The sequence below is a fragment of the Papio anubis genome, chromosome 2 (genome assembly GCF_008728515.1).
Source record: "Papio anubis isolate 15944 chromosome 2, Panubis1.0, whole genome shotgun sequence".
Classification (NCBI taxonomy): domain Eukaryota; kingdom Metazoa; phylum Chordata; class Mammalia; order Primates; family Cercopithecidae; genus Papio; species Papio anubis.
This window is the reverse complement of record NC_044977.1, coordinates 163540529-163568237: the sequence shown is the minus strand read 5'-3', so window position 1 is coordinate 163568237 and position 27709 is coordinate 163540529. Positions and strand designations below refer to the sequence as shown.

At 34.8% G+C, this 27709-nt stretch overlaps 1 protein-coding gene across 15 annotated transcripts in view; it reads left to right on the top strand.

Moving 5' to 3' along the window:
• The window catches only part of TBC1D5 (TBC1 domain family member 5), a 571565-nt gene that overhangs the window by 301101 nt on the left and 242755 nt on the right, over positions 1-27709 (top strand). For 14 of the 15 annotated variants that reach the window (XM_021933864.2, XM_017954351.3, XM_017954374.3 and 11 more), the window contains 5 exons: positions 2023-2131; positions 3586-3675; positions 3779-3853; positions 5315-5382; positions 24588-24690. In XM_021933864.2, coding sequence (XP_021789556.1) covers positions 2023-2131; positions 3586-3675; positions 3779-3853; positions 5315-5382; positions 24588-24690 — 445 coding nt within the window. Of the gene's footprint in view, positions 1-293; positions 1675-2022; positions 2132-3585; positions 3676-3778; positions 3854-5314; positions 5383-24587; positions 24691-27709 lie in introns of those variants that run through there. The other variant, XM_031662879.1, reaches the window with a different exon arrangement.

Here is a 27709-nt window from a genome sequence, read left to right as displayed (position 1 = left end):
TTTGTAGACCAGTCTGGGCAACACAGCAATACCCAGTCTCTACAAAAAGTACAAAATTAGTCAGGTGTGATGGTGTGTGCCTGTGGTCCCTCCTGAGTTGCCTCAGCTACAGTGGAGGCTGAGGTGGGAGGATTGCTTGAGCCCAAGGAGTTCAAGCTTAAAGTGAGCTATGATTGCACCACTGTACCCCATCCTGATGACCAAGTGAGACCTTTTCTCTTTTTAAAAATGTGTGTGTGTGTGTGTGTGTGTGTGTGTGTGTGTGTGTGTGTTGGATAGTCCTCTGAGGGCTTTTCATGTATTTTTAAAATTCTCATAATAATTCATTTAAGTAGATTCTATTATTACTCCATTTTACAGATGAGGAAACTGAGGCACAGAGAGGTTAAGAAATTTGCCCATGCTTGCACATCTTGTAAGTGGCTAGTGAGCTGTGTATCTTTGCTTACTGCGTGGCTGTCTTTCTGATCCCAAGCATGCACCTCTGATGTTCATTCTCTTAACCACTATCCTGTACTGCTTAAAATGGGTAAAGGGCAAAAAGCAGGTTTTACAAAGGAACAGTAAAATGACCCAAAAGCATGAACAATTTTTAGTTCACTAATAATACAAATTAAAGTAAAACCAATTTTTTTTAAACTAATAGAGCAATGAGAATAAGAAATTTTTGTGGAGTGGTGATAGAAATGCATTTCTTCCAGCATGGGTTGGAATGTGTGTCTCATTTAACAGGCTTAGCCCGAAGCCACTATTGGCGGAAGGCTTGTTGTGATTGAGGATCACAACGCTACTGGGTTAAAGCTGGAAGTTCTGCTGGTGGCAGTAGGGAATGTGTCATTGTCTTTGATCACTCTTCTGGAACTGTGTGGAGAAGATGCATTTTGTCCCATGGTCAAGTTTTGAACTTTTTGTGTACAGTTCAGTTCATTACTCTAAGCATAGTATGCAAGATTATCCTTTCTCAAAATAAGTAGGGTCTAGCCAGTGACAACCGCACGTGTGTATAACAGAAGAATGATTGAGGGTTTTAGTGGCTTTCTTTTTCAGAAATCTCTCAAGATATTGCCATCAGGGTTTCAGCTTTGACAATAAATGTTAAGTTATATGTAAGTTTTATTGTGATATGATGGAATTTGAGAGAAATTTCATAAAGATAATCTCAGTAGCCTCTACTCAAATGATTCTTAATGTTTAGTTTGGTGCAAGATGCAGGGAATATAGGTCTGATTCCTTTATTCAAACTCAGTAAATGGTTTGGGACAATTAATTTCCAATTGTTTCCCAGTAGAGCAGATTTACTTGTATATTAATGAGGCACAGGTGTTAGGCCCCTGGTGTCTGCATGCCTGGGAGGCATATTTCAGTTGTTTATCTACTCAGCCATAGGTACTGCAAGGTACTCAAGCTTGCCTTTAACAGTTTTTACAGTGAGGCTTTTTAATTTTTTGATTTTTTTTTTTTAATTTGCCTACACCTGTTAAAATTTTAAAACTGATAATGTAGAAAGAAGTTGCAATTTCAATAGTAAGCAGCACTAACAGTTAAAGTAGTCTTCTATTATACTTGACTGTCCAGCCTGACATTAAAGAGAAATTGGTTCATTTAAACAGGTATTTCACATCGGAAGCTAATATAATCAACATTACACTTCTTTGTTGCCTATTTTTGGAGCAGGTATGTTTTTATCATTGGCTAAAACAGTCATATATTTATATTATTCATCTTTTTCTTGTTTATGTACTGAAGTGTACTATCAGCATTTTAGAGGAAATGGAATAGCCTCCATAGACATTATGAATTTCAGTAGCTGGCGTAATTATAGCTATCTACATATTCATTAAATCTACGGAAGAACTGTGTCCAAAAAGACAGCCATGCGTTCAGAAACAGTACACAACTAAATATATATGTTTTAAAAGTTGCATTTTTTAGACCTACTTACAGTTAATTTCCCGTAGTACTTCTCTCCAAGCAGAGGAATTTTAACAAAAGGATTCTCATGCTTTGGTTTCTTTCATATAGGAAAGAATGGGAAGAACTATTTGTAAACAACAATTACTTGGCAACAATAAGGCAGAAGGGGATTAATGGGCAGCTGAGAAGCAGCAGGTTCCGCAGCATTTGCTGGAAGGTAAGAAGAAAATATTTATTTACAGTTTCTGGTTGCAATATATCAACACATTACCTGATGCCCTGGAAGATTAGCCATGCAGGGGATCACTGAATTTTCCAAGAGATTTCACTCCCATTATTTTGACTATCTATGTTTATCTTTCATAGGACATTTACTAATAAGGTTGTTGAACTACCTTAGTCCTGAGTAAGTGATAATGGTAAAAGAGTCATATAAAATAACTATCTTTTCAACTGTTTTGATGGTGCCAAATTCAGAGCAACACTTTTACACTCCCCAGAGTCTTTTGCAGAAATTCTTGAAGATTTTCAAGAAAAGGCAGTGGTGGGGGTTTAACTTTTAGGTTCCTATTATATCAAGTGCCATCATTTAGTTATCCTCCCTTTTTTCTTGATAAATGGCAGCAGGAAAATATTTTTCACATTTCATTTAGTAGAAACACAAAGTGAGGGGTGGCAAGAAGTGGAAGGAAATTGGATCACTCTCCTTTAGGAGGAAAAGGAGCACTGATTACCAAAACTAGTAATAATAATCTATAGTTAACTTTTTAATTGCATTGAAGTATTGTTTGTTTTTGTTTTCTAAATGAATTTATTTAGGTTTAGACTCATTTCTGGAATGAATTCTATCAAAAGTTTTTAGGATTATCTGCATAAATTAAGCATACTGAGTCTATGCAAGTAAAGACAAAAGAAACACATAATGTATTAGACAGTTTTAGGTTTAATAATTTAGATTTAGTAATTAAAATACACTTTTCTTCTTTTAGATGCAGGCATTAAAGGCAGGAGACCTGCTGCTAGAATATTTGTATACAAGTATTTGTGCCCCACCCCCATTCCCTGTTGTTTAACTTTTAGTATCTTTCATTTGTTAAAAATAAACCTAAATCCAAATTTATTTTAAGATTGTATTAAACTAAATTAAATCAAATTTGTCATTTTAAGAATGTTTGTTATTTTCATAAGCTGACTGCCAGCTTTAAATTACATTTTTTTTTCTGTAGAAGGAATGCTTTCATGACTCAGGCTATGCCCTCAGTGAGACTGCTATTCACTATCTTTTACCTGCTTGTTTTAAAACAAAACCTTAAATGTAGCAATTACTAATCAGACTCTGTGCTTCCTAATAACCCCCTACCACTCCCATTAAGACTAGAATGTAAAATGTGAATTATATTTGAACCTCAATGAATTTTTCTTCCTTTTTAATGTAAGTCTGAAGGGGAGTTTGATTCTATTTTGTGGTATAGCCTTTGTTCACTTTTTGAATTTTCTGATTATATATTTCTTAAATATCTCCAAACAGAAATTGTTAGGATTGGAATGATGATATGAATATGAAATATCATGAATATTATTTCTTTCTATGTTCAGGTGATTCAGTTTGGCGTAGTTTCACATTTTATATCTTAAGATATTTACAAAAGTTTCTTCTGTTTTTCTTGACAGCTATTTCTTTGTGTTCTTCCTCAAGACAAAAGTCAATGGATAAGTAGAATTGAAGAATTAAGAGCATGGTATAGCAACATTAAAGAAATAGTAAGTAAATAGTACATTTAATTAATGTAATTGTTTTCTTATATACACTTTAAAGTCCAGTAGCCTCTGATCCTTGTGTGTGTTTTTTCACTTTCTTTACTAGCATATTACAAACCCAAGGAAGGTTGTTGGCCAACAAGATTTGATGATCAATAATCCTCTTTCACAGGATGAAGGGGTAAAGTTCGTCTTTATTCATATCTTAACCTCTTTTGCTTCTAAGAATATGTTTATGTGACTGGTTGCCAATCACCATGAAAGCAGTATATTTCATGCCAGCTGTTTTCTTTATTCCACATACAGTACCACCTAAAACCTGGTAGAATGATTTTACATTATATATGTATTATATATTATATTAAATGTTATTATATATATATATGCTGTGTTGTAGGAAATTTATGATCTATTTCTGTGGAATGGCAGTACAAAGAAATCTCAGGATTCTGTAAGAACTAAGGGTAAAATGTAAGAGCATAAAGATGAGAATAGAACTCTTATCAGGGTTGCAGTGGGGAATTGGGTAGCTAAGGAAGGCCTCCCTGCATGGTAAAAATAAAGAAGGGCTCACTTAGCAGGGCTAACTCACAGGAAGAAAGAAGTAACCATTTGTAGTGAGTCTATGCAGAAGCTTTTAAAAAATCAGAGTGAAGACAAGGAATAATTACTACTTTAAAGATATTATGTAACTGTGAAAGTGTGAGTGCTCTGATTTTTGCCTATTTACCTAAAAACACATTTTTTTCCCATTTAATACATAGCGTTAGCATTTCTCTTTCCTGATACATAAGTATTTGTAGACTCTTTGGTATAAGAACATAAAATATTAAGTAATTTTTAAAAATTTTCCCTTAAATTCACATTTTAAAATGTGCATGAAAACCTATTGGATTATAAAACCAAGCTCTGTAGAAAACTTTACCCATCTTTCTTAGTGCATTGGGAATTCCAGTCAGGTTCAAGCTGGGGACAGTTGGCCCATGAGTCCTGCTGTAATCCAAGCACCTTTCTGTTGTTACAGGGGTAGTAGCAGTAGCATATGGCAGTGAAAAGTATTGTTCACTTTATATAGATAATAAAAGTTTTAAGAATGTACACTAGTTTCTCATTAACCACAGGGGATTGGTTCCATGCTCCTCATGGGCACCACAATCTGCAGATGATCAAGTTTCTTATATAAAATGGCATGGTATTTCCATATAACCTGTGTATATCCCCCTGTATACTTTAAACAATCTCTAGATTACTCATAATACCTAATAGATTGTAAATGCTAAAGTTGTTATACTGTGTTGTTTTTCTAATTTGTGGGGTTTTTTTATTGTTGTATTGCTGTTTTTAGTTTTTTCCCAAAATTTTTGATCCACAGTTGGTTGATTTTTGTTGTGGGACCTGCAGATAAGGAGGGCTGACTTTATATGATAATATCAAACTGGAAAAATTGATGTTAGAATAAAGATGTGTTTCTGAGATTAAACTAGATTTTAATAAAAATTACCCCAGTCTCGGGTTTTCTATCTGCAACGTGAAACAATAACTCAGAGAAGAATAAATTTAACCATTTAAATTATTAAATTGAAATCATTAAAAGTAAAGCAAAGGTATGAGACTATATAATAGATTGTTTTCCTTATTTCAGAGTCTTTGGAACAAATTCTTCCAAGATAAAGAACTTCGATCAATGATTGAACAAGATGTCAAAAGAACGTACGTAGAACTATTTACATGTTACTTTCAATAATTCAAATTGTTGTTATCTCTTTCTAATTTTAACAAAACACAAAATCTGAGAGGCATCTTAATTGAATGCAGTATTCTACTTGTGTTAATAACAAACTTTTTTTTGACAAATTGTGATAATAAGGATTGTTTTCTCCTCTAACGACACAGATTTCTATGTTCCCTTTTTAAAAGTAAATTACATTTATAATATTGATAATCTTCAATAATATTTAATTAGTTTTATCAATTTCCAACAATTATTTGAAGTCATATGCACCTTTTTAAGGTTATATTGTATAGTCATAGTGTTATTGCCAGAAAAATTTATCCCTTGCTTTATGCCTTTGAATCCCTTTCTCACCAAGTTACTTGTTAAAACGTGTTAAATGACAACCATTATTCTTATCCTTACTTCTCTTCCTCTTGAAGCTATTCAGGTTTACAAACAATCTTTTCTCTCAGTCTACTCAGTATTTACTGTGTAAAAGGGTAATTTGTTACTTTGCATAGTATCCATAACTTTGATATATTCGACCTCATCTTTCTGAGTCGTAGGGTGAGGAGTAAATGGAATTTGTGTCAGAAGATCATAAGTAGAGTCTAGCTAACTGATGCTGTAATTGTAGGAAGATTACTTCAACATCTTTCCCTCTCGGTTTCCTCTTCTGTTAAATGAGAATAATAGTAACCATCTCTTACGATATTTGAGGATTAATATCTGTCAGAATAGTAGTAAATTAGATAGGTTTATACTTTAAACTATAAATCATTATATAAATGTTAGTAAACTTAATGCAGTCCTCAGGATCTAGGATTAGCCAGGTATGTGCAGAATCATGAGTATCTCTGGTGGCTTCCTCCAAGTCCTTCTGCAGCTTTGCCTGTGTGCTCCACTCCTAGTTCAATTCCTACTAAATATATTATAATGTCAAGGCCTCTGACTCTCTGATACTCATTTCTTTGCATGTTGTAAATACTGAATAATGAGATGACATGAACTACTACTAAGTTTGTAGTACATATTTAACAAATACAATTTCTTACTTTAAAATGAAAATAATTCAGAAGAATCATAGGTTTAGAGTACAATGAAACCACAGGTAATTGGCAGTGGTAATAGGGTATGGGGTGGGAAGTTTGGGATCATTTTGGTTAGCTTGAGTTATCCAGTTAACTCAGGAGTAACCCAGTTAGGGAATCTACTCTCAGAGGTGTGGGTGATAGTGCTTGGTCTCCCTAGTATATAGGTGCAGAAAGTAGAGCACCATTGTATTAGCACACAGGAGTCGTGGCACTCAGTAAATATATGAATAAAACAAAAGAAGGAATTTCCTCAGTAATTTAAGTATATAGCTCATCAGTGGTAGTAAACAGGCCTTTTAAAAACAAAATGTGGAGTATATATTGTTAACCAAACTTTAAAGTTTGGTTAACAAAATCTCCTTTTTAAAATGCTAGGTAGTTGTATTTAAAAACTTGCCACCTTCAGATTGATCTGTCTAATGAGCAGGATTATAATTAACCTCTCTACAGTTACCAAATGGAAATGAAGGGGCCACAGCGCTGGTGCTGAGTCGCAGAGTCAGAGGCCATGGGGGCCAGATTGACTTAAAGAAATAGCAAACAAGAAAGGGGGAAAATAAAACTCTAATAGCCACATCAAATAGGTAGTGATACTGGGAATTTGTTCATCATTTTAGTTACTTAGTTCAAACATTTCTGCTTTGTTATGTAAGAAAGTGCTAGTTCTTGAAAACTTCTATATTTTCTGTTTTTTTCTTACAAAAATGTGAGACATATACACAGATACATATATACATATATATGTATATTATACACATACATATGTGTATATACATGTACACATACATACATATACACACACACATAGTGTTTTTCTTAAAGTGTATCTCTACTAGTGTATTTTAATTAAAATGGCAAACCAGTGACCCAAAGAAGGTAGCTAGGAGGCCCTATAGTTGATAGCATAGTAGGGAAATGTATTGGCATTATCTAGAAGGACAGAAGTATTAGGATAGATGTATATACGAAGGGGAATTTATTAAGGAGTACTGACTCACATGATCATGGTGAAGTCCCATAATAGGCCATCTGCAAGCTGACAAGGAAGCCAGTCCAAGTCCCAAAACCTTAAAAGTAGGGAAGCCGACAGTGCAGCCTTCAGTCTGTGGCTGAAGGCCCCAAGAGCTCCTGGCAAACGGCTGGTGTAAGTCCAAGAGTCCAAAAACTGAAGAACTTGGAGTCTGATGTTCAGAGGCAAGAAGCATCCACCACAGGAGAAAGAGGAAGGCCAGAAGACTCAGCAAACCTGCTCTTTCCACCTTCTGCCTGCTTTATTCTAGCCACGCTGGCAGCTGATTAGATGGTGCCCATCCAGATTGAGGGTAGATATGCCTCTCTTGAGTCCACTGACTCAAATGTTAATCTCCTTTGGCAACACCCTCACAGACACACCCAGGAACAATACTTTCCATCCCTCAATCCAATCAAGTCGACACTCAATATTAACCATCACAGGAAGGTTCCATATCTTCTTCTCTTGAAGACTCTCCCATGGCTCTCTCCACATTTAGATTAAGTCTCCTTGTCATTTCTATATAAATTTTCCGGCAAATACTTAACTTGTGCGGTAAGGCGGTCAGTCTTATTTTAAGTCCACCAAATTATTTAATTGTAAAAGCTGAATAGTTTGTATAAATTTACATCTTTATAAGGTACTATATGATCTAAAATATATGTTTTTCATTTCAGTCTGTGAGGAATTCCCTAATAAAATAGAAGTACAGCCCAGATAAGGTTATGAAGTGTTACTTGTTTACTAGCTTTGTAATAATAATTTTTTTAAATGTATATTTATGGAGCATCGCTATGTTCCATAATTGCCCTTTGCACTGTGGGGGACAGAGTGGAGTGGTGAATAACACAGATAGGGTTCTACCATCACAGGTTGTATATTTTAGTGTGGTATAGGGGAGAGTGGTGAGACAACAAGCGTGTATAGATAAAGAGGATAATTACAGAGGGTGATAATTGCTCTGAAGAAATAAAGCAGAGTAACTGGATAGCTAGAAGGAGAGTAGCCAGTGGGAAGGCTACTTTAGGAATAGTGATTGGAGAAGACATCTTTGAAAAGATGACATTTGAGCTGAAAAAATTTAAAGGCCAGCCATATGAAGAACTAGGGCAAGAACTTGTAGACAGGGGGAGTAGCTAGGGCAAAGTTAGTTTCTCAGTGAAAACGAGCTCAGTGTTTAGAGGAGCAAAAAGAAGTCAGGCAGGCTAGAGCAAGTGCTTTAGAGAAGGAAATATGAGAGGAGAGCAGAGGCCAGACAAACAGTCTTGTAGACCACAGTAAAAAGTAAGGATTTATTCCAATTGCAATGGGAAGCTTTTGGAGGACATTGAGCAGTGGCATGATACGTAAAAAGATAATTATGGCTGCTGTGCAGTGGGGCAAAGGTAGTTGTAAGAATGGAAGCTGGAAAAGCAAGTAGGAGTCTATTGGAGTGTTTCAGGTTAAGTAATGTTATCTATTTATTAGACTAAAAATGTAGTAATAAAGACAGGAGTAGATAGGTTTGGGATATGTATTTTATGTTTCAAAATACAAATTAGGGGATCATTATATGTAGTTTTCTCATATTCATAAGTTTCTCTTCCATTTTTACTGCTCTGTTTCTGATCCTTTTTTCCTCCTGCCCACAGTCACTTTACTTGTTTAATTGTTTTCTTGGGATCTAGTGTTTTTCTACTTCTAGTCCATTCCATGTGTTACAGCCTAATCACTCTACTCAAAGCACATTTATAATCATTCTGTTTGCCTAATTCAAAACTTTATATGACTCCCTGTGGCCTGAAGAAGAATGGACTTACTCAGTTTCTCTAATACATACCCAGTTCCCTTTTAGACAAGTGCTTCTAGCATTATTCAATGAACAGGTTTTGTGCTTTCTATTTTCCATGTTTTGGAATCTTTCATGCTCTCCTCTGCTGGAATGCTGCTTCCCTCCTCTGCTTCCTGTGAGATTCCTGACCGCTCATCATTCAAGGCCTGAGTTCATCACCTGAGTTTATGAAACATTTTCCAGTCTTGGCAATTGGAAATCATTTGTGCCTAGTCTGTGTTCTGTAGAATTTTCTGAATAACTTTTTAATATTATTTAATTTTGTTTGGTCTTATATTTATTTAGGTCCATCTGCCAGTATATTCAATACATTTATATTAATCTCCTTAGTGTACCAGGCTGTAGAGATGCCAAGATAAATGTGACATGGACGCTTCAGAAGCTTACAGACAAAACAGGAAAAAAAAAGTTACAATGCAGGATTATTGGTCCCATTAACAGAAGCAGTATGTACAAGAGCTCTTGTGTTAGCCCAGGTCTTATCTTTCAAACCTAGTAGTAAAACTTTTGAGGGCATGGACCTAGTCTTGTTTTTGTCTCACTGCTCATCACCAAGTTGATGCTTAATAAATGATCATTGATTGTGAATCTTATCACTGGTGATCAGTGTTCAATTTTAGTAATTATCTCAAACATCTTTAAATTTTCAGAGACATAAGCATACTTTAAAAAAATACTGTTATCAACTTTCTAGTATGAGTTTAAACAAGATAATTTGATTTCATGAGCTGTGATTCTGCCATCATTTAATGTATTTGATCTGGATATGTCACTGTATTAAATATTATCTTCCCCTTCAGCCAATTTTAATATTCTTTTATGTCACTAACCCTTTTTTGCCTCAAAGAGTTTTGCATTCATTTCAATTAATTGCTCTTTATCTTAACCTAATGAGGTTGTTACTGTTCCCATTTTTATTGCTGAAAAAACTGATAATCAAAAGGTAAATCAAGGAATTTCCATTTACGGCATTCTAATTTAGAACTTGAATTGTCTATTCTGAACAAATTTTGCCATGTTTTCAAAAGCTGTAACATTAAATGAAATTCAGTATTATTTAAAATGGTGGAAATAATGAGTTCAGGATAAAATATCATTTCCATATTAGATGCCAAAGAAGTATGTTATTTGGTCTATCAAGGTCTATTCTAAAAATATATATGCAGCATCTATAACATCGTTTGCAGATTAACATATTTATAAGCTATTGCCAAATAGTCTCATCTTTTCTTCAAATGTGTTTTCCCTCTCTCTTGAATTAAATGATTAAATTTCTTTAACTGACTTTTATAATTGTAACTTTGACCGTATTTTAAAGTTTATCTGATTGCCTATTGATATGCTGTTATCATCTTCAATATTTGATCTTTCGTATTTCTAGTTATCGTAGTTAACATTTTAGGTAGCTCATTCATAATTTAATCATTCTTTTTCTTACTTGTATCTCCATGGTGAGTTTTTAAAGATGCAGCTTTCTTGGGCCAGGTGTGGTGGCTCATGCCTTTAATCCCAGCACTCTAGGAGGCCAAGGCAGGAGGATCACTTGAGCCCAAGAGTTTGAGACCAGCCTGGGCAACATGGTAAAACCCTGTCTCCACAAAAAACACAGAAATTAGCCAGACATGGTGGCACACACCTGTAGTCCCATCTACTTGGCAGGCTTCAGTGGGGGGATCATTTGATCCCAGGAGGTTGAGACTTCAGTAAGCTGTGGTCACGCCAGTGCACTCCAGCCTGGGTTAAGGAGTGAGTTCCTGTCTCAAAAAAATGTAACTTTCTCGTCTTATTGTTTCCTTTTGTTTATAGTGTATATGTATGCCATGCTTCAGATATAATCTGTTTAAGCAAATTTTGTCTTCTCAGTTTTTTAAATCTTACAATTTGATATTTTGCAAGCAAACTTTGTCTCCTCAATTAAACTTTATTTGATATTTTCTGGATTCGTTAATAATTGCTTGCAAGAAGAATGGAGCAGGTAGGGAAATAAAAAAAATTCTTTAAATTCTTTTTTAGAAATTATAGATATGTGCTGTACTGTTTGGTAGATACCAGGCACATGTGGCTATTTAAATATAAATTTAAATTAAATAAAATTAAAAATTTTAGTCATCACAGTAGCTACATTAGCCATACAGCTGATAATGGCTACTGTATTGGACAACTCTTATAGAGGATACTTCCATTCTTACAGAAAGTTCTTTGGACAGCGCTGTATAGATAATTCACTGTTATGCTCACCTCAGCAGCACATATACTAAAATTGGAATGATATGTCATTATTGTTATATTTGTGTGTAATACATGATGTAAATGTCTATATTTTGTTTTTTATTCGTGTTGAACTTTTAGATATGGCCTCTGTGAAACATTCACTTTTATTTTTTCTCTCCTTTAGAAAACGACATGAATTTTTACAGTAGATAAGTCTTACCTGAATTTTTGATCAAATGCATTTACTATGTTACACTGTAGTATGTGGATGGAAACTAGATTAATTTTGAATTTTTTTGCTATGTTAAGCATATTCAAAAGTGATTTTACTGAGTAATTTATTGATTTTTTTTTTTTTTAATTTAAAGATTCTCTTTCTCAAAATACTGTTTGAAATCTCAAACAATATTTCCCTGTTTTGAAAAAGAAATACTCCCAGTAATTTGGTCCATTGATGTCACACTTTACAAAGTTAAGATGTCCTAAATGTCGGTATCTCCTACACAGTTTCCTCCAAGCCCATTTTTTATTTAAATAAAAAACAAATTCCTCTGGGAAGAAGGATTTTACAAGCAATTTCAGAGCAGAATTGATTTTGGTGTGTGTTAATGCCGACAATCTGCCCAGTGTTAAAATGTTAAAGAGAAAAAAAATACAAGCTGCCATATTCCTGTGATCACACCAAAATAGCAGCTTGTATTTATATTTTCAGTCTCCTCGAGGTGGACTGCAGGCACACATGAATGAGTGGATGTACTTGGTGTTGTGTTGTGATTTTATTTAATGCAGGCAAAGTACATGCTTGTGCATGCACGACCAGCCCTCACATATGCACTTGTTCACAGCCGAGAAAGTGAAAACTACAACACAAGCCGCTCTCTAAGAGTTGTCGGCAACCTGTGTGTGTGTTTCTTAAATATTAAAGAGGGGGGAAAACAGATTTTCAGGAATATGAGAAATAATTCTTCTGTCAAATGGCCTGTGGTCCTTCCTCATTTGACACTTAAGGTAAAAACAAAATAATTACTATTGCATATGTATATTTAGTATTTTCCTGTACTGCTCCTATACTGTTTTAAAGTATATTTTTCCCATTTCTGTTTCATTTAAGCATGCAAATTCTTAGCATACATTCTAATTTGTGAGATTTTTAAAAACTTAAAAAAATTTTTTTTCAGTATTTTAATGAAAATATAGGTCTATTTGCTACAGAACATATAGTTGCAGTGCTTTCATTAGCACCCTGGTGCTCCTTATCTTTGGAATTTAGGAGCAGCAGTACATAGGGGCAGCACAGTTATAGGGGTACCCTCTGAACTGCTGACCAATAGAATTTTTGCTTTTCAGATTTTCTTTGTTTTAAATGAGCCTAGAGTTTTAAGGACTATTTATAGTTGTAGATTTATATGATTATGAGAAGGTTAAAAAGTAAAGTTTGGTGAGCAGTAAAATAATATTCCCAGTGGGCATAGCCTGTTTGGTAGTGTAACACAGTCTTTTTAGAACATTTCAGCAGATTTAGAATTGAAGCAGCTTTGGTACTTCAGGGGTAATGCTTTGTATTTAATTTTTTTCTTAATTATTGAAAAACTTCAAAATAAAGTCTGTATTTCCATTTGTGACACACTGTCATCTGGCACTGAAAGTACATGTACAGTATATCTACCTACGTTTATATTTTTTCCTAATTTTTCACCATTATGGTAGGAACAGAAAGATGTTTTTGGAGGAGTGGAGGAGTGGGGTAAAGGGCTTGTTACGTGACTCAGGCACTGTAGAACTAGAAAGAACCTTAGATGAAAACCTCTACTTAGATGGTGACACGTCCCATCTCCTGAACTGCAGCCACACCTGCCTTCTCCCAACCTTGTATCCTGTCATCTCAAACCGCCCCCTCTTCTTTTTGTTTTTGCTTAATCTTCCCAACTGTATGGTGATTTCTTACTCCACCTTCCTTGTTAACCTCTTGGAGATTTTTCTGCTGTCCTCTTGGGCTGAGTCCTACTCGTTGTCATCACAATAAATTACTACTTTCTTTTTTTTTCACTTTAAAAAATTCTCTATTCACCTCCTGTTTATGAACTATGAAAGCTATATGTCATTCTTTTCTTCATTGCAAAAAATAAATTAAAGAAAGCAGAACCTTGTTCAGGCTTTCCTTTTGCATTGCCTTTATATTCCTAGTCCCTGATTGTATCATCTTAATTTTCCTTAAAGGTTTGGTTGTTTGTAAGGCTTGTAGGTTTATTTGTTCATGCAGCAAATACTACTTGAGAAATTACTGTGTGTCAGCCACTGTTTTAGAAGTTGAAGATTCAAATAAAGAAAAGACTACCTCTTCTGTTCTTTAATACATAATGCACATTTTATTGTAATTATCTTCTTTCAAAATTATCTGTAAGATGTCTGTTTTTTTCTCCTAGATTTTCTTGAGTTCATATGTTTTGTATCTTCATATTCTCCAGTACTTGGCACCCATTGTAAGCATTTGTGTCATTAATAGTCATCTAGTAAAATCCGTTTGCAAAGGTGAAAAGTTGAAGCTCAGAAAAACTATGACAGGAATAAGCAAATATAACTTGTTAATGGCCGAAATGGAAATGGTACCTGGGACTTCTGTTTTTCCACTGCTCTATAATTTATGTTAATCTTGTTTGCCTAGATTTAATGCTTCATCAGGAAACATTTATTAAGTACCTTCAGTGTGCAAGCACTTAGTGAAGCAAAACGGGACACAAACATAAATGAATCAGTATCTCAAATCTTATTCAAAAAGTGGTGGAGACTAAATAAGTAGATACTGTTTCTGCCCTCTGGGTTTATATATTGTAATGCAGTGTTTCTCAACCTTGGGAATATTAGCATTTTGGACCAATTCTTTGTTTTGAGAGGTTGTTTTGCACACTGTAGGATGTTTAGCAGATCCCTGATCTCTGCTTGCTAGAGCTGTGTGGCATGCTTTTAAAAATCTTTCTTTGTCAGATGGAGAGATTACAAAAATTTTCTCACATTCTGTAGGTTGCCTGTTCACTCTGTTGATAGTTTCTTTTGCTGTGTAGAAGCTCTTTTGTTTAATTAGATCCCATTTGTCAATTTTGGCTTTTGTTGCCATTGCTTTTGGTGTATTAGTCATGAAGTCTTTGTTCTTGCCTATGTCCAGACTGGTATTGCCTAGGTTTTCTTCTAGGGTTTTTATGGTTTTAGGTCTTATGTTTAAGTCTTTAACCCATCTTGAGTTAATTTTTGTATAAGGTGTAAGGAAGGGGTCCAGTTTCAGTTTTCTGCATATAGCTAGCCAGTTTCCCCAACACCATTTATTAAATAGGGAGTCCTTTCCACCTTGCTTGCTTTTGTCATGTTTGTCAAAGATCAGATGGTTGTAGATGTGTGGTGTTATTTCTCAGGCCTCTGTTCGGTTCCATTGTTCTATATATCTGTTTTGGTACCAGTACCATGCTGTTTTGGTACCAGTACCATGCTGTTTTGGTTACTATAGCCTTGTAGTATAGTTTGAAGTCAGGTAGCATGATGCCTCCAGCTTTGTTCTTTTTGCTTAGGATTGTCATGGCTATATGGGCTCTTTCTTGGTTCCATGTGAAATTTAAAATAGTTTTTTTAATTCTGTGAAGAAAGTCAATGATAGGTTGGTGGAAATAGCATTGAATCTATAAATCACTTTGGGCAGTATGGCCATTTTCATGATATTGATTCTATCCATGAGTATGGAATGTTTTTCTGTTTGTGTCCTCTCTTATTTCCTTGAGCCGTGGTTTATAGTTCTCCTTGAAAAAGTCCCTCACATCCCTTGTAAGTTGTACTCCCAGGTATTTGCAAAGAACTTAAACAAATTTACAAGAAAAAAACAACCCCATCAAAAACTAGGTGAAGGATATGAACAGACATTTCTCAAAGGAAGACATTTGTGTGGCCGACAAACATTTGGGAAAAAAAAAAAAAACCTCATCATCACTGGTCATTAGAGAAATGCAAATCAAAACCACAATGAAATACCATCTCACACCAGTTAGAATGGCGAGCATTAAAAAGTTAGGAAACAACAGATGCTGAAGAGGATGTGAAGAAACAAGAATGCTTTTGGTGGGAGTGTGAATTAGTTCAACCATTGTGGAAGACAGTGTGGCGATTCCTCAAGGATCTAGAACCAGAAATACCATTTGACCCAGCAATCCCGACAATGGGTACATACCCAAAGGATTATAAATCATTCTGCTATAAAGACACATGCACACGTATGTTTATTGCCGCACTGTTCACAATAGCAAAGACTTGGAACCAGCCCAAATGCCCGTCAGTGATAGACTTGATAAAGAAAATGTGGCACATATATACCATGGGATACTAGGCAGCCATAAAAAAGGAAGAGTTCATGTCCTTTGCAGGGACGTATATGAAGCTGGAAACCATCATTCTCAGCAAACTAACACAGGACTAGAAAACCAAACACCACATGTTCTCACTCATAAGTGGGAGTTGAACAATGAGAACACATGGACACAGGGAAGGGAACATCACACACTGGGGTCTGTTGCAGGGTGGGAGCCTAGGGGAGATATCGCGTTAGGAGAAACCTAATGTAGATGACGGGCTGAAGGGTGCAGCAAACCACCATGGCATGTATATACCTAATGTAACAAACCTCCTCATTCTATACATGTTTCCCAGAACTTGAAAGTATAATTTTTAAAAAAGGGTCACATGACACAGCAAGTGGATCACGTAGAAAGAAGGTGTTAGCATAAGACTGGACGCTATTTTATGCACCAGTATTATAACCAGTAAGTATCATTGATCACTTAGTAAATTCAATTTTATGCCATCACTGAAAAAATTTAAAAAAATAAAAATTCTAAGGACCTTTTGTTTGTCTGAAGGGTTCTTTGTGGCATCATCTTAGAGCTTTCTAAGATCTCAATAAAGGCTTTTACAGTCGCACCTTTGATTTCATCTTTAGTTCGTGCCTTTCTGTCTTTTCCTAGATTTGATCTTTACCCAGAAGCAGTATGTTAATGTTGGTATCATTTGCTGACTTGAGAAGCTGGGAATGAGAAAAAGCTTTATTTTTAAACCAAGCAAGTTCTAGCACCTTTATGTTTACCACTTACTCCTTTTGTTTTTTTCTCTTCTTACATTCTACTATAAGTAACACAAATAAACCAGACAGTACCTTCAGTACTCTGCCTGGATATCTCCTTAGCTAGATCACTTAGTTTATTAGATTCATTTTCTATGTTCCATATAACTAGAGGCTACCATATTGCCAGACTTTCTGTCACTGCAAAATAAGGAACCCCTTTCCTCCATTTTTTTTCTGTAATGTTTTCTTCACTTTCATTTAAGCCCTCACTGGCACCCTCTTTGCAGATTGTCTTTTGCTAATAGTCTTTTTCCCATAGCCTTGATTTCTCACTCATGCTCTCCTGAAGGTCCTTCAGTCTTCTATCCAGTCCCATAGGCACTTCTACCACATATTTTAGGTTTCTGTTTTTTGGTTTTTTTGATACGGCACCCCTGTTTCAGATGTCAAAACCTCTATTATATTTTGCTACGTAATTAACCAAAATTAGTGGCTTAAAACCACAATCAATTATTATTTCATGGTTGCTGTGGATCAAGAGTTTGGGAGCAATGTAGCTGGGAGATTCTGGCTTAGGAGTGTTTCATGAGATTGCAGTCATGTGGTTACTGGAGCTGCAGACATTTGATGGCTTGACTATGGCTGGAGTATCCACTTTGGTTCCTCTCTGTGTGGATCTCTTTAAGGCGCTGCTTTAGGGTCCTCCTTCAGAAGATACTTTCCTCAGATCAAGAGATCCAAGAAAGAAAAAGAGCCATGTAGAAGCTATGTCGTTTTAATGCCATTACCTCAGAAGGGAAATGTGAGAATTAAAGAATTTGCAGTCATAGTTTTAAAAGCAGCACAATCCCAATGGAGTTTTCAAGGTCTTCCCCATGACCTTTTTCATTCTGTCCACTAGAAGGGGAAATGTGTACGGAGGCCTGCCTGTGGGGAAGTTAGGGGAGTGTCTTTCGTGGTCACACATAATTTCCCCTCTCATTCCATTGGCTAGCAGTCAGGTCACATGACCACAGCTAACTGAAAAGGAAGCTGGGAAATTAAATCCAGCTATGTGACTGCAAAGAAGAGAAAACAGGTTTGGTTGAATAGGGAGAATGGAAATTACCAACCAAAATAGGGAACACAGGAAGAAAAAGAATTGTGTCTTTCAGTATGTCTGTTTTTATTCCATATCAAATTGTTTCTTGTTGTGGTCTTGGCTTGATTGTTCAGGTTTTCTTTAGTAAAACAATAAACCACAGTAAGATATTATAGTTATTTTGGTGGTTAATAGTATTCTAGGGAGTTTTCGTCAGCTCATTTAAAAATTTTGGATGAGTGCTTGTTTTGATTTTCTGTTTTTGAAATATGGGCATAACAACAGTTATTGTTCCTTCAAGTCCTTCTGTGCTTCTTTGTCCTATCGCATGATTATAAACCCTCACCAAGGGCTTTCCTTTTTCCCCTGGGGCATCTTATTGAATACTTGCATCTTCAGTATTTCATCTGGGCCCAATGCTTTGTCTATTTTAATACTTCTAATTACCTAATTATGTACTATAATGTGGTGACAAAACCCTTTATCATCTTACTCTTTTCTTAACCCTTTTCTTGCTTAGGAAAGATTCTTTTTGTCTCTTTGTTGCCTGCATTACAGATAGCCCAGATACTTGCCTGCCTTCCCTTTATTGTCTGTATTATGACAGACCATTGCCCTGTTGAATGTCCTTCCAACTAACTTATCAGGCGCCTGGCTTCCTGGTTATTGGGGCTCCAAAGTTGGTGTTTAATTGTTCTCCATCCCTTACTTTTCAGTTCACTTCCACACACTGTAGTCATATGAGACCATATCCACATGGCAAATAGGATACTCTAGTTGTCATAAACTACTTTTGTTACAGAATTAGTAGCCATTCTATCATGTATAGATCTTTGTGTAATTAATGTCTGCAGTACGTATCCATGAGCCAAATGTAATAGAAATCAGTAAGATTTTAAAAAATTATGTGAATTGTATTTCAGGATAGCTAAAAATTGATGAAGGAATTTTTTTTTCATTTTATCTATGTCTTAATAAAGGAAGAAAAAATATGATAGAATTATAATTTTACCATTTTATGACTTTTAATGAATTACCAGATTTAGGCAGTGATCATTAACAGTTGGTAGAATCACCGAAAGTGGGATACATTAATGTTAGGTGCCTCCTGATGGAAGTACACAACACCAACTTATCACTGCATTGAAATCACCTCAAGCTTAAAACAACAGAATTTATTTTGTTGTTGAATCTACAACTTGAGCAGGGCTCAGTAGGATGGCGTATCTCTATTCCACATGATGTTGGCTGCGGTAGCTTGAAGTCCAGGGTCTGGCATCATCTGAAGGTTTGCTCACTCACCCATCTGGTTGTTGAAGCTGGTTCTCAGGTGAGACCTCCTCTCGAGCTGTGGTGGGAACACCTGAGATGGCCTTTTCATATGGCTGCTTGGCTTCCTCACAGCATGGTGGCCTGGTTCTGAGAATGTGTCCAGAGAGAGCCAGACAGAAGCTGTGTTCCAGCACCACTTTTGACACATTTATTTTGTGAGAAAACTGGTCACTAAGGCCAGCACATACTCAAAGGGAAGAGAGTCGGACTCTTTCATCTTTCTATGGGAGGAGTATCAAAGAATTTGCAAACATGTTCTCAAATTATATCATCTATAGATGAGACAGAAGAATCTTGTCGAAAACTTGAACCTGAATCTGATAAAGTCTCTAGGTCTAAGTGCCAGTTTGTAGGAAATACAGGGGAAAGGGGAATTGTTAAATAAGACAATGGAGGCACAATACATAAAATTCCGAATGTGGGAAGCTTCTACAGGATAAAAAATCTGGTTTCTTTAACAAATACATTGCAAGATAAAAAAGAGAAGAAGGACAAGTCTGTAGATTAAAGGAATCTTAAGAGATATATCAACAAATTGCAGTGTACTAACATATTTCTTGGCTCTCAACAAAGTGTTAAGAATTTTTGGACAGTCACAGAAATTTGAACATTTAGTGGATATTTGATTGATTATTATTTTTATTATTAGTAATGTTACAATGGCACTATGGGATTTTTTTTGCTTTTTTTGTTTGTTTGTTTGTTTTGTTCTTTGAGACAGGGTCTTGTTCTCTTGCCTAGGCCAAAGTGCAGTGGTGCAAACATGGCCCACTGCAGCCTCTAACCTCTGAGGCTCAAGCGATCCTCCCACCTCAGCCTCCCAAGTAGCTGGGACTACAGGTGTGTGCCAACATACCCAGCTAATTTATTTTTACTTTTTTTTTTTTTTTTAAGGCAGGGTCTCACTGTGTTGCCCAGGCTGTTCTCAAACTCCTGGGCTCAAGTGATCCTCCCGCCTTGGCCTTTCAAAGTGCTGGGATTATAGGTGTAAGCCCCTTCACCTGGCCTATGGTTATGTTTTTAAAGAGTGCTTGTCTTTTAGAAATACACATTGCAGTATTTATAGATATAATGATGTCTGGGATTAGCTTCAAAATAATGCAATATTGGGGAGGAATATATGTAAAACAAATGATAAGTCATGAAACTAGCTGATGGGTAGATTGGGGTTCAGTTTACTGTTGTCTTTTCTTTATAAATGTTTGAATTTTCCATAATGAAAGATTTTTAAAACTTATAATGAAACTTATGTTGCCTACCAATTTTGGTTTATTTCAAGGTAGAAAACAAACTTACACACCCAATGTTTGTGATGGCTCTTATTATTACTGTGTACTGTGTAAAATTTGTTTAAATACAGTTTCTTTACACATCTGAGAGAGAAACTTAAGTACTGATCAGTTGAGTCTAAACTGAAATATGACTTTTACCCTAAAGTAAAGATTTAAGACTATTTTAGTCTAAATTCCATTATGGACTACTTAATCTTTGCTGTTCATCTCTATTTTTAGAGTTTTACCCTCACCTGTTTTACATCTCAATTTTTATTTTATGGACAAATGTAGAAAGAAAGACTTTCTGTTAATAATAAAATTTGTTTCCAGTTCCTACTTAGTGTGGGTTTTTTTTTTTCCTTTCTGTTTTATTTTCCTACCAGATATTTTGGTTTGAATAAATTATGAACCTCTACAGTTTTAATTCTAAATTTCTCTCTTATTTCCATGAAACTGTAGAGTCATTGTTGATTTTTCAAAACCTGAATGATTGTTGCATCTAGTGTTGTTAGTATTCTGTGCTTTTAATTATGTTTCAAAAACAGATTTGCCTTTCCAATGATACTTGGGTTACAATGATGTTCAAATTACGTTACCTAGCCTGAATCCACACCATCTAGCATGGGGTAAATAAAACCTAGAAGTTTAATGAGTGGTAGGGAAGCTATTTTGAAACTTACAACATATCATCAAAAACAGATTATTACTATTCCTAGATACACTGTCACTGTACTTTTCTCTCATATTTCTTATACCTATAAATGTAACATCTTCTGGATTGAATCCTGATACTGTGACCATCAAGTATTTTTTGTAGGAAATATGTTATTATCTAGGTATATTCATCAACCTTCAGAGCTAGGTTCTTATGTGTAACTCTAAAGTCATGGAGTTTTACCTAAATGCATTTCTCAGATTAATTTATAACCGATTAGGGAAGCAATTGGAAAGTGCTGCTGTTCTGTTAACTACCCAGATACATTGGCAGAGGTATTATTCCTCTGTGCTTCTGTTTACTTGCCTGTTAATCTCTGAGTTGGACTGGATAATTTCCAAAGACTCAGCACAAAACTCTGATTTTCAGTTCTTTTTCCAAGTTTTGAAATAGTTTTGAAAACTTTACTTCTTTTTCAGAACTTTTCTGTATCTTTCTACCTTACTTATTTGATGCAATGGATTCTTCATCATTTAATGAACAAATTATAGTTTTCTAACAAAGAGAGTGCCATGAAACTTCACAAATTAGCACTTCAGCATTGTAGAGCAGAATCATAGTTGGTGTGCTGTTGCATAGATATGCTATGTCTGCATAATACACATTTTCAATTGATTTGATGTTTGCTAAAAGTAGGCAATTTAAATTACTACTTGCAGTTGAATTCTTGTAGATCTGTAGTTTTTAATCTTGAAAGTGGTTAGTATGCATTTAAATGAAACCAGGTATTGGTATATAGTGTGTTAAAAGAAAAACTTCAGCCGAATTAAATTTAATGAAGTTTAATTGAGCAATGAACGATTTGTGAATCGGGCAGCCTTCCGAGTCAGAGTAGGCTCAGAGACGCCAGCACAGTCACATGGTGGAAGATTTATAGACAGAAAAAGGAAAGTGACATACAGATAACAGAAGTAAGGTACAGAAACAGCTGGATTGGTCACAGGTTGGTGTTTGCCTTATTTGAACATGGGTTGAGCAGTTGGCTACATTTGATTGGCCAAAACTCGATGATTGGCAGACATGTAGGCTACGGTCTGTTTACAGCTCCACTTGTTTACAGTTCACAATATACAGAGAAACTTTTAGGCTGAACTTAAAATATGTAAGGAGGCAGCTTCAGGCTAAAGTTGACTTAACAAGTATACTTTACATTTTTAGTTTTTAGGTATTAAATTATGGATTTAATTTATGGATACTCTTTGCAAAGTTAATGTAGCAGTTTTTAGTACTTTCATCATAATCAATTTTAGATTGTAACGGCTACACAGAATTTGGTTGTGCCAATGTGCGTAGAAAATTTCCAAAGAATAGGTGAGGAAGGGGACATGCAAAGTTATTCAGTCAGGTGATCCAGATTTTTGGGAATGAAGCCTACTCAAAGACAGAGTTAAATTTATGTTATATAATGAGAAGGAGAGAAAATTTCACCTCTCAAAAGGATTATTCTGTTCTTAACTTAATGGCTAAGTTTCCCAAGAAATTTCTCTATACCAAGTTGTTTTATTAACTACTTATCTTTTATACTGATTACTTTAATTTGGGATACTTGATTTTTAAAGGCTTTAGCAACTTTCTTTTGTTCCAAAATGTCATTTTAAAAGTTTTTGTGTTTCTTTCCTACTTCAGTGCATTTGACATTATTCTGCAGTTTCTTTGGCCTCTCTGACATATGCTTACTCTTCAGGTTAATTTTTCTCTTCTTTAGAAGTTAATTATGCCACCCCTATTTGAACTGTGATGCCTGGATAGGGAGATCATCACATTAAGCTTTATGCAAATATGTGAAGCAAGCTTGCTCAGATCCTTAGGTTGTTTACTGGCCCCCCAAAAAGAGGCTTCCTTGCTGCCACAGAAAAGGCAAAACAAAACAAAACAAACAAACAACAAAAACAAAAACCAAACGAAACCTGTGTGGGCAGTTGCAGAACAGAGTTGTAAGCAAAAGTCAAATGAACAGATGAAGGTAAAATGGGCCTTAATGTATTTAAAAAATTAGGACCAGAAAAAAAGATGCTTCACAGATCTCTAGCATAATTCACCGAAAACCTAGCTTGGACTACAAAGTTATAACTGTCCAAGGCACCAACAAAGTAGCAGAGTGAAGCATAAAATAGCGGAGGTCTCCAGAAATGGGAGGCAGTAAACCATTATAATATGATGTAAAACAGCCACTATTGCTCTTAAAAGACTCATTAAGGAATATTTTTCTGTTTCAGTAATGCTGTATGCCTTCATGCTCTAGGTCATCTTCCTCTCTACTCTCTCACGTTTTCTCTCAATTTTTAGTTCCAAAGCCACCTGATTTGCAGTCTCATTATCTAAAGTATCATTACTCAAATACTATTATAATAATGGCTTCCATTCCTGAATATCTACTACTTGTCAGGCACTGTTCTTGGTGCTCTCATATGACTGCATCTTGATCACAAGATCAGTATTGTTATCCCTTCTTAATAGATGAGGCATTTAAGCAATCATTCACTCAGGGTTTCATAACTAGAAATTATGCAACATGAATTTGAACACAGCCTTTTCTACTTGGGTTTAGGACTTTTAAATTTCACTTTACTATAATGTACTCTTATGTCCTTCCTATGCTACTCTTTCAGGTTTATTCCTCCATAGAGTTAAATTAAAATACTGTTTTCTTTATCACTTCTTTATTCACAAATACAGATTTACTGTGCTGTGTTTCCATAGTTGGAAATTCAGCATTCAAAGTTCTTTCCAGCCTTGCTCCACCTTTTCTTCTATCCCACTGTCCTGCTCCCAGCAGGCAGTATTTCATGGAATTGTCTTTTCCTTCTGATTAATAATTACCATGTTATGCCGCACTCTTGAAATACCCATTGCCTCCTGTGCCTTCATATCTTTCTTTCTGTTTTGATTACCTTTTCCACTGATGATCCATGTTCCTCCTCTCCTAAAACTTATCATTCAAACTCTGATTAAACCCAGTTGACTACTACTACTAGATGACATTCCCTCAGCCCTTATACACTGATTGTGTATTGTGTTGCTGTGGGTTTTCTCTGGGTTCTTGCAGTTGTGGTGTTTTACTGCATTATAAAGAAATATTTAGAAGTCTATATTTTAATCAGATAAAAGCTGATTGTTTGGTTATATGTAATAACTGAAGTGTCAATATTTTACATCAAGAAAAAAGAATGACAATCTTTTTTTGAAAAAAATTAGTACTTTTACAAAATCGCATTCTTGTCCTAAAAACCAATGGGCTAAAACAAAGCAAATCCCCATCCGCAGATAGGTACAATATAATTCAAAAACTATCATATTCACACATGTATGAAGTATATGAAGCATGTGTAAAATTTTGAAATGTGAATATGTTGAAGGATGTCATTTACCTCTGGGATATAATTATTTCCCCTTGCCTCACCCCTTTTTCATTCCCCACCAAAGGCATAAGTTGCATGGCAAACACAGGCTTGTTCTAAAATCTGAAGCTGCCCTTGCCACGTCTTCGAGATTAGAATTTGAGAATGATTCTTGAAACTGTGTTAGTCAGTTTCAATCTTGTATTTTCCTTTTCCAGGTTTCCTGAAATGCAGTTTTTCCAACAAGAAAATGTGAGAAAAATTCTTACAGATGTTCTTTTCTGTTATGCCAGAGAAAACGAGCAGTTGCTTTATAAACAGGTAATGAAAATATCTTACAGGTGGCATCCATTGACTCAAAATTTTCTATACAGCTTGACAAATGATAGAGCAATAATGTAGCCTTTATTGTATCCAAAGTTGTATCATAATGCTAAAGCAATCAGAGAGCTGCTTGTCAGCTGCATGGTGAGAAAGGTAAGCTCATTGAAGCACATATGCTTCTTCCTCATTATAAGACATTCCACCAAATTGTCTCCTTTAAGGTGTTCAGTCTTTTCTTTCAACTTTTGGGAGTTTGTTTATAAACAGCATCTTTGAAGGCAATCTAGTAATAAAATTTCAGAGTTGTATGTACAAATATTATTTTTCAGTATAGCATTTATAAATATATGACATGTCATGTAAAAAATAATCATGTATCCTATTACCCTTTAAAACTTATCAGTAATAGAACTTCAGAATGTTTCTTTAAATTTTTTGAAATGTGTATTTAGTTCCTTTGTTACCCTGTTATTTGACTCATCTCATTACTAAAGCAAAGAAGATTATTGGGTTGTTTTATTTTATTGAAATGTAAGTTATTTAATATATACAGATGTATTTACATTTTTTAAGTTTATAGTGTTCGAATAAAAATACAGTTGGATATTTTTATGTATTTCTCCAAATGCAAATGAAGTGAGAATTCAAGCTAAATTCTTAAAATCTCTAATAATCAAAAGTTATAATGTATATCTAATTCAGGACCACTGAACTTAAATTTAATATAATAGAAAACACTTACGGTAAAAGCAATGTATTTAATTTGAAATAAACTAGATTTAAGGATGGTAAAACATGTCAGACTACAAATATACTAAATCATACATTTTTAATTATTGTATATACATAGAATATCCAAGGGAACTAATTTTATCTTATTTTTAACAGTAGTAATATTTTTCTGTATTAATTACCTGCTGACAATAGCTTACTAGAATTGGAAATGAAAAATAAATTGCATTTATAAGGGCAACCAAAAGCTATAACATGTCTAGAAAAAAATTAACAGTAAAGATACAAAAAATATATGAAGAAAACTATAGGCCAGGTGCAGTGGCTTACACCTATAATCCCAGCACTTTGTAAGACTGAGGCAGGGTTATTGGCTGAGCCCAGGAGTTTGAGACCAGGCTGGGCAACATGTCGAAACCCCGTCTTTACAAAAAAACCCCACAAAATTAGCTGGTCATGGTGGTGCACACGTATAGTCTCAGCTACTTGGGAGACTGAGGTGGGAGGATCCCTTGAGACCAGGAGTTTCAGGCTGCAGTGAGCTGTGATTGATTCACTGCACTCTAGCCTGGGCGACAGAGTGAGATCCTGTCTCAAAAAATAAATAAATAAATAAATAAATAAGTTATTCAAGGATGTAAAGTAAGAATCAAATAAATAGAAAAATAGCATGTTTTTGGATGAGAAGACTTTAAGTAAAAATACTGCTTCTTTATGTTTAAATGAATTATCATTCCAGTGATAACCTGAGTAAGATAACGTGTTTTTTTAAAAAAACTGGATACAGTTATTTTCAATTTAGTGCCTAAAAACGTTACACTTATTTTAACAGAGATAATACAATTTAGGGATTAAAAGCACTGAGTGTAGACTCAAATTCCTTTGTTTGAATCTCAGCTCTCTCATTTACTAACTTCACAATCTTACACAATTTACTTAACTTTTTTAATCTTTAGTTTTGTATCTGTCAGATGAGGGTAATAATAGTAATTACTTTATAGAGTTAACATTTGGTGCCAAGCAAAGGTTCATGTTGGTAGTTGTGGTTGTTTTTATTATCATCATCATTATAATAATTATTAAATGTGTTGGAATTACCATAGAATTTGTGGGAAAGGGAGAATGGCAAATGTAGATATTAAAACTTCTATAAAGGTTCTGTGATCAAACTAATGTGACAGTATTATGTGGATTGATCATTGTTCAGTGAAACAGTTTAGAAACAGGTTCAGTTTATATGGGATCTGAATATAGTAAAATAGAGAAAAGGATATTGTCTTGCTATATTTGGCTTTCCATCTGGAAAAACCATTAAATTATACATTTATTGGAGAATAAATTCCAGATGGTGTAAAAACATAAATATAAAAACTAAAAGTGTATAAAAATACTAGAAGAAGATTTGGGATAAATTTTTTTGTAATCTCAGACTAGGAAAGGGACTCGCAAGCAAGGTAGGCTCATCTACAAGTCAGATAAAAAGTCAAAAGACTAAAAACAAACCGAAAAGGAGACTGGGGGAAAAAAAATCTGTTAGTGTAGAATTCTTTTGGAAGCAAATAGCAGAAGACCCCATTTAAAATGACTTTAAACTGTAAGGAGATTTTTAACACACTTCACATGAAGTGTGGGAGTAAATGGTTCTGCTGCATTAGTTCATTAGCTTAAAATCTCTATCAAAAATTCCAGGATTTTGTTTTTCTGCTCTCTTTTCATTATATTGGCTTTTGTTGTGAACCTTATCTCTTTGTTATTTCCTCTTTTCCTTTAAATACTTGAAAATACCCCACAGTAAAAGACTTGATGATAGTGAATCAAATCAGGATAAAATTATTCCAAATTACTCGTCTGTTTTCCAATTTTTTTAGAGAAAGAAAAAATAGATTAAGGAGTCTTATAATAATGGAAACGAGTTCTATGGACAAGGAATAAAAACATAATAACTGTACACTCCATCTACCATTTGTGATGTATGTGGCCCACTGCGTTTGTATGGAAGACTACACAGTCATATGGAAGATATGTTCTTGATCCATTAAGACAAAAATCTATCAGTTACTGAATAAGAAAGTATTATTAGCTTACTCCTGGGTTTCATTTTAAAATATTTAATTACTCCTTTTATGTGTTTAAAATCCTATAGATTTTTTACAGAAAAATAATACCTTGCTGTAGAAGGACTGAATATTTAGCCAGATCAAATTTAAGAAAAGAACCTTAAGTTTCATCACAAGCTGTTAAAGCTATTATTTTGTACTAGGTGACACCCCGTTTAACATCGACC